Source organism: Orcinus orca, chromosome 1 (genome assembly GCF_937001465.1).
Source record: "Orcinus orca chromosome 1, mOrcOrc1.1, whole genome shotgun sequence".
Lineage (NCBI taxonomy): Eukaryota > Metazoa > Chordata > Mammalia > Artiodactyla > Delphinidae > Orcinus > Orcinus orca.
This window is the reverse complement of record NC_064559.1, coordinates 5,913,660-5,925,284: the sequence shown is the minus strand read 5'-3', so window position 1 is coordinate 5,925,284 and position 11,625 is coordinate 5,913,660. Positions and strand designations below refer to the sequence as shown.

The 11,625-nt window shown below is 45.1% G+C and overlaps 1 protein-coding gene across 9 annotated transcripts; it reads right to left on the bottom strand.

Moving 5' to 3' along the window:
• Positions 1-1,857: 1,857 nt before the first annotated feature.
• ZBTB18 (zinc finger and BTB domain containing 18) lies at positions 1,858-10,639 on the bottom strand. 9 transcript variants are annotated; one of them, XM_033414435.2, is made up of 3 exons: positions 10,239-10,355; positions 7,873-7,956; positions 1,858-5,532 (listed from the first exon to the last, which is right to left on the bottom strand). In XM_033414435.2, exons 2-3 carry the CDS (start codon positions 7,883-7,885, stop codon positions 3,950-3,952), a joined length of 1,596 nt encoding a protein of 531 aa, XP_033270326.1. In that variant the 5' UTR covers positions 7,886-7,956; positions 10,239-10,355; the 3' UTR covers positions 1,858-3,949. The 9 variants fall into 9 exon arrangements, with proteins under 9 accessions (XP_033270326.1, XP_033270327.1, XP_004284562.1 ...); XM_033414436.2 differs by lacking the exon at positions 10,239-10,355 and adding an exon at positions 9,407-9,783; XM_004284514.3 differs by lacking the exon at positions 10,239-10,355 and adding an exon at positions 8,759-9,400.
• Positions 10,640-11,625: the final 986 nt, after the last annotated feature.

Here is an 11,625-nt window from a genome sequence, read left to right as displayed (position 1 = left end):
GGGTTAAAAAAACAATTGTTTTCTCTGATAACAGTTCAAAACTTTTGTTTTACCTGAAAAATAAGTATTTCAGCCATTTTAATATGAGCTCTATAATTTTAATAAAATGTTTACCTTTTTCTAGTCTTCCAGTAACCTGTTTGTAGATCATTACGACAAGCGTATTTTAAAAAAACCAAAAACAAAAAAAACAAAACTCTACTTGATTCACCTATTAATCTGGTAGCATGATTAACTAGAAAGGAAATCCAAAACCAGTATCCTTAACATTGCATACTTCTTGGATCTCCTAGGGTACACCTTGCACACAATGCTGGGCCCACATTAATCTAGAGCATAATTGATTATCTAAAAGAAACAGATGTTTTCAAAAGTAAATGAAACCATATATTTAAAATATACTTATGTATCAGCCCGATGTCAAAGGGGAGAGCAAACTGAATGGTTTCCAACATGATTACGTGAAAAATTAATTTCCTTTTTAAAAAATGTAGTGAACAACTGATTCCTTCACTTATAAAATGTGGCGATTTGTGTAATTGTTCTAGTTTTGCGAGGAATGTTTTAAGAAGTTATTTCTTCCAAAGTTCATGTCAAAATACTGTTTTTATAAGTGGATCCAGTTAAGATAATGCTCCTCATTTAAAATTAGATGCTAGTCAGTGGAACTAAATTACAACTCTCGATATCCTCAGAAAGCTTTGAGATGCTGTGACCCTTTCATGTGAAACAATGTTTGGTTAGTTAAAACCAAGTGAGTTTCATGTAACAGAAAGCCTGTTTCAACAAAAAAAGGGAAAGGTAGGATCCCAAATAGTAAATTACTGATTGCGCTTTATGACAATCTTTCGGGATTCCCATCCAAAGCCATCAGGGAACTTACAACTGGTACATTTTCAAGCTCCAGACCTTATATCCCACTTCCAACAAAGTTAAGAATATTAACCTTACTATAGGTCACTAATATAAATGTATTTAATTTTGACAATAATCATGTAAAACTGTATTTTCATAGGTATCTTTAAGGCTGGAAGTTATGGACAATTATAGATTCCAGGATTTACAAAAACTCTCAGGTCGGTGCCAGCCGTGCTCACACTTAGGATGACGGCGTGTAACAATTCCTCTATAGAACTGTCTGGCACGTGTGAGTGCTCTGTGAATTCTTTAGGTCAACCAGCAAATGTTTCTCACCTTGACAAGCCCAATGAGGCAAGCATGAAGTTGGGACGATCACAAAAATTACGGAACAGTTTTTTTAAATGGTTGCATGAACTTAATTACATTTTAGTTAAAACTTAGGAATTAAAACCTGGGAACTTTTGAGTTCTCCCAGGAACAAAGAGGACGTATACAGCTATTCTTGAACAGTCAAATGCCTGCTAATTCGATTGCCTAGAATTCCAGTCGTTAGCCAAGCATTTTTCCAAATTAAGACATCCGGTCTCCTTCAATTTTCCACTTAAACCAGAACACAGAAGAATAGATTTGACCAATCAACTTAGGATAAAATTACCCATGAAAATATGACTTATGGTGTATGGATTAGTAGTTGTACAGCACACTACAAAAAATCTATGCTGCCACTTGAGGTTTCACATATTCACAAATTTCTAGAGAGTTACCTTAACATTCCTGATCTAGGCTATAGAAACTGGGTCACATTTTTTAAATGTGCATTTAGTATCTTCTTAAATGACTAGAAGCAAAATGTTTGCACACTTCCATTTGAGTGATTTAAGGCATTCTAATAATTCATAAGCTCTGAACAGAATTGGTATTAAAAAGAGATGCCATGTATGATACATATTTAGGATCTATGTAGTACACAATCACAATTTAAAAAACGCACAAAAATTCTCAGTTCATATAATTTATTGCAGTTAGCACACAGTTTAAAAATTCACCAACACACCAATAGTACAAAACTAAACAGCATTATAAGTTATTCCCCCCTCAGGAAAATAAAACATACTATGATTGTCAAAGCTAGATGTCAGTCTAAGTTTTAGAACAAAGGAAGAATGTGAAACTAATAAAAGGAAAAAGCAATCACTCACAATGACCACAAAAAGAAAATCCAAAAGAAAGTCCGTTTTCTCACAGACATTGATTGTCTTCTCTAAATTAATAAAAATTATTTTAACATAAACTGTATTTAAAAAAAACTAGAAACTCTTCAAGTAACTAAAGATAATGCTCCAAGGCCATTTTCACAGCTTTTTTTGTTTGTTTGTTTGCTTTAAATGCCATTACAGCCAAATTAACACACATTTGACCAAATATTTCCAAAACAGTCCAGCAACACACAATGGAGTTTTCCATTCAGTATCTTAAGCACAAAAATAGGCTATGTTTACAGTAGTTAAGGCGATCAAATTTTAAACAAAAGCAATTAAAAAAAAAAAAGGGAAAAACAGCAAACGTTTTCCATGCTACTCCCATAGACCTTATTTGTAAGTGCAAGACAGGAAAACAAACACTGTGCAAAATGCTTTGCCCTGCGTGCTGGTCATTAAAACCACACGTTGGGCTGCAGCCTCTGCTGCCGCGATACACATAGTCTACTAACCCCCTTCCCCATGTCAATCAAGGCAGTCCAGTCCTTTCAGCCTGGGGCTTTTTCAGTCCATAGAATCTTTTCATGAGTTTGGGGGGGGGATGGGGGAGGGGCGGGAGGGAAGGAGGAAGGGAGGGAAAGGAAGAAGGGGAGAAAAAGAAAAGGGGAGCAAAAGAAGAGAATGACCTATTGTCAATTTGTGCAGTAGTTACTCTAAAAATGCTCAACTGGGTAAATGTGTACATCTAAACTTTGAGCTGGCCTGGGTTTTGTGCAATTAGAAGTTTTGTTATAAAATGCACACTGCACATGCAAATCTTTAAGCCTTTTGTAAACATTTATATTTTCCTTGTTATGTAGCGAAGTTATCAATTTGCAGCTTAAGTTTTTATTCAGCTTAACAGTTTCAACTTAAAGACAGTGGGAAAGTCAATTTAAATTATATAAAATAAAAACAGTGCATTAACGTTCTTCATAACACCAGGTTTTTTTTTTTTTCCAAATGGTGCTATTTTTCTAAGGAAATTAAATAATTTTAAACTCACTCGTTAAAGTTATACAATGCAAACAAAGACAAAAAATATATTGAAACTCATGCATTTCTGTAGCGTTAATATTTACTTTTCAAGACTCAACTAAGAGCATCAACACAACCTGTCAAGTCCTTTGACACCCCCCCAGCCCATGTAATCAATTACAGTATACAATAACAGTAATTCACATTTTTCAACACACAGTTCAACACTGCTGAAGCTGCAATATCCTTTTTCATCCCAAGCAAACCTTCACAAAGACAGCGTCCCAGTGATCCCAGTGTACTTTCAGAATTTCTCTCATTGGGAACCGTCAGAAAACCAGAAGTTGCCACAGAAAGTTTTAAGTCAACTGCTTGTTTAAAAATAGATAATCCAGCATTTCAGAAATTTTCCATTTGGGTCTAAAAGCATTCAGGTTTCCAACAGCCAGAAAAGATTCATGCAATTTGAGACATATAAAGAGGCTAATAAAACCGGAGGGAATTTCTACTTTAAAAAAAAGAAAAGGTGGGAAAAAAAGAGAGAGCTCAAAAGACACCGCAGTGCTGACAAAATAGGCCCTAGGAAAGCATTTTGTGATAGGACGATTTGTTTCAAAGGTTCTTATTGGCTTACTTCCCCTACCCCCCTTGAAAGAAAGAAAAACACCTCTCTATTCTCCGACTTGCTCTAAAGTTTCTTTTACCAGAATGCTAAATTAGTGAGATTCTCATGCTATTCTAAAGTGCAAAAACAAGTTAATACCCCAACCTTTCAGTTCCAGGAAACAAGACTGCTTTTAGACCGTACCACAACTATATAGAGATCTATTTATATATAGGTATATATATATTATTTATATATATATATAAAATTATTTCCAGAGTTCTTGAGAGCTATCTTCTAAGGTCCAGTCTCTGACAGCGGGCAGGCTCAGCGCCTCGCTTTTGACGGACAAGGAGTTCACCAACTCACAGTGGAACTTGCGGATGTGCCGGTACAGGTCCCCGGACTGCGTGAACCTGCGCTCGCACCACTTGCAGGCGTGCGGCTTTTCGCGCGTGTGCACCACGGCGTGGCGGCTCAGGTTGTGCGAGTACTGGAAGCTCTTGCCGCACTGGGTGCACGTGTAGGGCTTCTCGCCCGAGTGAGTCCTCTCGTGGCGCTTCAGGGTGTACATGCAGGAGAACGTCTTCCCGCACAGAGAGCAGGTGGGCACGTTGACGTCGGCGGCCGGCTTGCTGCGCAGGCCGTCCTGCTCACGGAAGTGCGTGCTCAGGTGGATCTGCAGGATGTGCGGGCTGGGGAAGACCTTGTTGCACAGGGGACACATGAAGATCTGGCCCGCCGGGCTCAGGATGTTGGAGACGTAGGGCAGCAGACCGCTCTCCATGCCGCCCTCCACCTGGACCCGCTCGCTCTCGGGGGTCATCATCTCGTCGTCGCTGCCTTTGTCCTCCCGCTCCAGCTCCCTCAGGACCGAGTCCTCCCTCAGCGGAGCCAGATGGGCAGGCTCATACTGTACCCTGTTATTAGTGCTCACACTCTCTTTCACAGTGCTATGTTCCATGTCATAGTCATTAGTGCCAACATCACTCTCATCACAGGAAGCCTCTTTCTCCACCTTCACCTGCACCAGGTTGCTTCTCAGCACGTCCTGTGAAGAGAAATAAGAGCTGTTCAGATTTTCAACTCCTGAAAGGCTGGACTTGACAGACAGGTCCAGCACACAGTCAACATCTGCCGAATCCCTCACGGAGGTGACAGACCTCTGGGACAAAGACTCTGTTGAGCTGCAGGGGCTGGCTACTGTTTTTCCAGCTGCTGTGGCGTGTGGCTCTGCCTCTCCGCCAGCCTGGGGGATGCCTGCTGAGTCCGAGGGCAATCGCATCCACATGTTCCCAGGCTCGGCCGCCAAGTCCCTTTTGCTAGGCAAGATGTTCAATTTTTCATCTTCCCCTTCATCTTCATCACTGGGCAAATCGCCTGCCATGTGGCTGCTGCCATCAGAGAGACTCTCGACTTTGTCCGAACAACTTGAAGCATCTTCTTCCTTTTTGGTGCTGTCTGCCTCTGTGGTGGCTTTCTCTTTCAGCTTCTTTTTGCAGACTTTGACAATGTCATACATGTGGAGATAACTGGCAGCTGCTAGCACGTCTTCAATGGGCAAGTCTTTGAACTGGAGTTTCCCTTCATACATGAATTCAAGCAGGAGAGCGAAGGCTGGGGCTGTAACAATGTCGCTGTTCAGATGAACAATGTCTCTTTTGTCCAGCTGGTCCTTGTAAAAGAGGTGGAAATACATGCTGCATGAAGCCAGTACAGCTCGGTGCGCTCGGAACTGGGCATCTCCCACCAGAACAGTGCAGTCACAAAGAAAACCCTGATGTCTCTGCTCGCTCAGACACTGCAGCAAATGTCTACTATGGTCTGGAAACTCCATACTGTCTTCATAACCTGGGAAGAGAGAAATTTCTCATGAGAGCCTGCTTAGGAACAACTTTTCAAGGCTCTAGTCCCCATTAAAAAAAAAAAATCAGCTTGGGCCACGGAGGTACATGTCCCTGAATTTTAATCAGGCTAATGACCCAAGCACTACCAAATCACACACACAGAACCAAATGCAAGAAGAAAAATGTACACTTTTGAAACTTCTTACCCCAGCCAAACAGTCTCTGATGCATCTCCACCTTCCTTGAACTTTTAGTCAAGTTTTAAAAGCGTTAATTTCAGTACAGTCTCTTACTGAGAATAAGAATTTAGGTCTCTTTCAGAAGAAATTTAATTAACTCTAATCATCAAATTATGTCCTACAAAACCTACAAAATAGCTTTAATTTCAAAGGGAACAACTCAAATAATGAACAAAGAAAAGTCCCAAACACATTCTGGAAGATTCAGAAAACTTGTTCAACCATCCTTTTTTATTTTATTACTTTTGATACTTGACTGCACTTAGCAAGCACAATTTAAACACACATTTGGCTGAATCAAGAAAAAAAAAAATGAAACCGCATAATTAGTCCAGAAATTAGCAAACAACTTACTTTTAAAGTCAGAGTGTTAAAACAACAAAAGCCCTGTGTATAAAAACAGATGTTAATGCCTTAAGATTTGCAGGTATAGCACACATGTATGAGATCAGAAGGAACTACACCAACAGATGGAAAAGATCATCTCTACTATGAACAAATCCAAATTTTTTTTAATGAATTGAGAAAAAGAAATGGTTATATTTCTTTGTAAAATCTGTACATCTAGAATATTAAGAACCAGAAGGGCTTTATTTAACTCTGAAAATTCTCATCTAAACTTTGATCTGTTGCAAAGCAAAATGAGTTCCATATTAAAATTAATGCAAACTTTTAAATAAAGGCATATTACATTCAAATGAAACTCAAAAGCTTTACAGGTTCACCATACAAAAAAAGAAAAAAAAAGTCTTGCTAGTAAAAGAGAAACTATTCTTTTGACTCCCCGATACCTCAGTCAACAGAAAATACTTTGTTTCAACATAATTTGATATATTTTGTTTTCCCACTAGCTTTTATTCTTTCAAATATGCACTGTTGCCCTTATTTTCTGGTGAAAGAGGGTAAAATGGAGGCAGGAGAGACGCAGATGTACAAAGGGTCAAAATTGAACCACAAAATTCAACTCCTTAAACCTGACTTCCCCTTTCCTATGACCAGAAGCAAAGTTCCACACCATCCATCTCAAAAAGTGCATTTGGGGAATGGATACACATTAATTTAATATTTAAAAATTACTTCCCTGCTTCTTCTACACTTTGCCCAAAATGGGCTAAAACTTTCATCCTAACCCAATACATTCTGCAAGACGCCACTGCTAGAATAAACCAAGATTTACAATACAATCGCTTCAAGTGCCCCACAGCTAACATCAATCCTAATCCTTGAGAGGGCTAAAAATAAAGATTGGAGGGCAGCTCACAAGGTAGCCGTGATCAAATTAGGAGGCTGAGAGGACAGAGAGGGACGAAGAAGGAAGCTTATAAACATCTGATCCAGCTGACTGTGGCCATATGGCAGCTGCTGCCCAGATAAAGAGATTAAGAATAGAGGAGTGCGATTACAGCTGTCTGGCCAATTCAGGCAGCTCAAATCTACAAGTTCTAAATTAGTCGCTAACACAAAAACTCCTGCAAATAATTATCGTTATGCTGAAATAAAAGATCTCTTAAATATATATTTGAAAGAGAAATGAGGAAACCAGTCAAACTATTCTCCTGGGGACAAAAGTTTTTTTTTTTTTCTTTTAAAAAAACCCTTCGGTTATAAAAGCACTACAGCTGTATGTTTCAGTAGTGCTGCTGAATGTTTTGAAGAATAAAGTTTCACAGTGGAATTAATTACACAACAATCTAGCTTCTTAACTAGAAAAATCTTCTCATATAAGTTTGAATGCTGGATTCCATACAGTTTACTATTTCTCCCCCCCCGACTCCAAAAGCAAAAGAAATCTAAATAGCAGTGAACAACAACAACAAAAAATGGATTTTAATCCAAATTGATCTCAAAAAGCAATATTTCAAAGCCTTTCTTAACATTTCAAAACTTGAAATATTTCTGCATATTAAAGTTATTTACCCGATCGAGCAAGAGGGATAGAAATTAAAACTAAACAAGCCCAAGACTCTCAACTCCAATAAGATGTTCATTTAATACTCAAGTTCGTATTTTATTCTTAAACTGGATTAGAAAAGTAATGTGATTTTTTAAAATTAAATAAACACCAAAACAGAAATATACTCCATCTAATCTCTTGCTACTCCTACCTTTAGGACACATAAACCTGATTAAGTCCTTTCCTCTGAGTCTTGCTGGCTCCAGGTCTGTTACATCGGTGGAAAAAAAGCAGACTAAGAGACAGATGCAAAGTGGAGATGATGTTAGAGAGGAATGAGATACCTTCTCCACCACAGATCCGCACACACTAACTCCCTGTCTGTGTGTTAGAATAAAAGGCTGAGGGATGGCAGGCTGTCAGCTGCTCTGACATCATGTTCAGATGGAAATGCTACCTCCAGCTGTGCTCCTTTTAATGCCATATGCTACTCCTCTACACTCCTGCCACCAGCTTTTTCTTAGGAGAACTTTTCTCTTCTGTTAGTATAAACAAAATACTTCAAAGTCTCCCTTTTTTTCCAAACTTTCTAACAGAAGAAATTGAAAAACTCAGCATATGGAGTTCTACTGTATTTATGGAATAGCAACACTTCTGTCTTAAGTTGGTGGACTGGCTTACATACTGACAGCATACTCAAGCCACGGTGCTATTCAGGAAATCCAGATTCACTTTTATTCAACTCCAACGTTTAGTTTCAAAGGCAGCTTAGGGATATTTTTAAACCAACCCATTTGACATCTCCAGTCCCATTTCAACATTATTACGGCACTTCAATTTTTTTTTTTTTCTGCTGAGATAATGGTATACATGTCTCAGAATGCTGGAAGACTATTCAGAACTACTACTTCAACCTGGTTCACCTTATTATTTCACTCTTATATAACTACTTATCTAAAACTACCTTCTCAGTAAAATTTCTCACCCTGCCAGTTAATGCAAATTTCAACTCTCAATATCAACAAGCTGAAACTGCACTTTCTGAAATCCTGGAAAGTACTTCAGTTCAATGAGACAAATTAATAAACAGATACAACCTGCTACAGCCACTTAAAATGAATGCTGCATCTGCGTATCTGATCCGACTTTCTGCTCAGAAAGAGAACTTGGTCTTCCCCTTGATCTGTGTCCCATAACAATCTTTTTTTGGGTCACTCTGTAATGTTCATGATCACAAGAAAACCTTTCAGGGAGAAAGGGGGAAGGGGTGGGGGAAGCCAGGTCTAGCAAGTTGGGGAACTTTTCAGCTAGATTTGCGGGTCTTTTCGAATGGCTGATGAAATTGTAACGTAACCCGGGCTGGCCTGCCCAGTGCCCTGCAAGGGGCTGCGACATCTGTGAATGTCGAAGTCTCCACAGACTCTTGTGGGAGAGTGCAGCAGAAAAGGCGCTGGGGCCTGAGGCGCAAGTGTCACAGTCCTGGTGATAACCGCTCCGTTCTCATTAGAAAACCATGACCAAGAGTTAAATAAAGAGTAACAAAGACCGAGGTCTCTATCCTGTGCTTCTTGCTTTCCCAAAGTCGCAAACCCAACTTTCTCTAACTTCGCGATGAATGACATAATTACGAATGCCTATTTCAGGAGGCACTCTTTGGGGATAAATTCCTTCTCAGCCACACCACCTATTCTGCACAAATGCCCTCGCCTCATTCCAATATATCAGACATTAATCACCCCATTTACCCAGTGGGGTGGGGGGCGAGTGACAGTTTAATGAGCCCCGAGCACCGCAATGGGCCAGCGACTCCCACTCCACAAATCAGCCCCTCTGCGCCTCGCAGCCTCAGGTCCGGAGAGGTTTTGCGAGGTTGGGTTTTGTTTTTCAAGGAGGTGGGGGCGGGGGTGCGGAGCAGGGAGGGGGGAAGAAATGCAAATCTTTACGTAGTTGGCTGTGCATAAAACACTAGGGGAAAGAGGAAGGTTAAACCACAGGGAAGGAGGTGGAGGGCGTAGAGCCGGTGCAGCAGGAAAACACCTTAAACAACAGACAAGAAAACAGACCCGGGTCACGGCAACAACAAAAGAAAAGTCGTAAGAAGCCGGGGGAGGGTGGCTGCTACTGCCTCCCTGCCGCCGCGGCGCGAGCCCCCGGCAACTGCCCCGGCCCGGGAGGGGCCTCCCCGCAGGCGCCGCCGCAGCTGCAAGGGTCCCCGGAGCCACGGCCGTCCCGGCGCCGTGCAGCTGCACCGCTCCCAAGCCCCCGCCCCGCGTCCCCCGCCCCCGAGAGGCGCCGCCGCAGCTGCACCGGCCGGAGCGCGCCCCGAGCCGCAGCTGCACCGGCCGCACCCCGCCCGACCCGCAGCTGCGGCGGCCCGGCCCCGCACCCGGCCCCCGCCGCTGCGGCGCCCCCCGTCACCCCTAGCTCCACCCGCACAAACTAACTCCACTCGCGGGGCCCGGTCGCCCGCCCGCCCGCCCGCACTGCCCCGCCGGCCGGGGCCGCACAGCCGGCGCCCCGCCCTCCAGGGCCCGGAGGGGGCGCCGGGTCGGGGCCGGGTCCGGCGCCGGGACTCACACGGAGCGGCCCTAAGTCACCGCGTCCCCACCGCCGCCGCCGCGTCCTCCGCCTCCCGGCCGCCGCCGCCGCCGGACTTGGTGGGCTTCCTCCTCCGCGGGTCCCCCTCCCTCCCTCCCGGCCCCCCCGCCCCCCAATCCCGGCTCCGTCGCCCGCTCCCCCTGCCCCCTCCCTCCCGCCCACCCACCCCCGCTGGCAGCCGGAGGAGCGCGGCGGAGCGAAGAGGCCCCACTCTCAACGGCTCCCCATGGCAGCAGCCCAGCGGCGGCCGCAGCCTGCCAGACACAGCGAGGGAGCGAGCGAGCGAAGAGCGAGCGAGGAGCGAGCGAGGAGCCCGGGCCGGGGGGCGGGGGGGGGGCGGGGGGAGGGGCGGGGGGACGCACCACGCACGCACGCGGCGGCGCCGGCCAGATGTTCCCCCCCCGCCGCCCTCCCTCCCGGCGCTGGGCTGCTGCGATTGACCGAAAGCGGCCGGACCGAGTTCCCCGCCCGCCCCCTGCAAGCAGTCTCCTCCAATAGGAGGGCGGCTTTTCAGGGAGGCGGAGGCAGTGGCGGGCAATCGTAGGACTGACAAGAGGGTCCAGCCAATGGGATGGGCGAACCGGAGCTGCCTCTCGCGAGTGCCAATCGCAGGCAGAAACTGTTGGGGAGGGCGGGCCCGAGCGGGCGGGGCTGGTAGCCAGGCGGTGCGGGCGGAGTCGGCGGGAGGGCGCAGCGGCGGTGGCGGCAGCGGCGCCCCTCTGGGGGACTTGGCCGTGAGAAAGTGAAAGGAGCCCGCGGGCGGCGGCGACAGCTGCACTGGGAGGGGCTTGTTTCCAGGCTAGGAGGCCTCGCGCGCTCTGGGGGTGCGGAGCGAGCTTTTCGGTGTGCGCCTTGACAACCATAAATACAGTTTTGAACGTAGTGGGGCTGGGCTGCTCGAAGTTGCGGAGGTATCCGCGGAGGCAGAGCACCCGGGACACACATGACCTGAGTCCGGCATTAGGTGGCTCCCTCTGCTCCGGCTGCTGTGGGTGACGACGCCCAGGCCCTCGTCTCCTAGAGCGCAGAGGGTAGGACTAAGGGACGTCCTCGCTCCGTCCCGCGCTGCCCCGTCAGCAGGTGCAGGTGCGCGTCGGGCTCAGCGGACGCCACCGGCTTAGACGGGCAGTTTCTGGGCGTCATTCTCAGGGCGTCTTGTCAGACACGGCGGAGCACCTGTATTTCTCGCAGAACCCTCATGTCACGTGTATTTGCAGTGTTACAAGTAGCCATTCCCGACTGACCAAATTCTAGAGAACTACAGTAAAAGTGATACTTGCAGAAGCCATAGCCTGATTTCTTAATTGGTACGTCTCAAGCCACAAAGTTAAACTATGGAGGGAAGATGTAAGACTGTTGTATCGTT

Coding starts and splice junctions, on each gene's coding strand:
- ZBTB18 (XM_033414434.2), bottom strand. CDS start 5,759: ATGCATCAGAGACTGTTTGGCTGGG. Junction 5,533..5,734: donor TCAGAGACTGTTTGGCTGGG/GTAAGAAGTTTC, acceptor CTCTCTTCCCAG/GTTATGAAGACAGTATGGAG.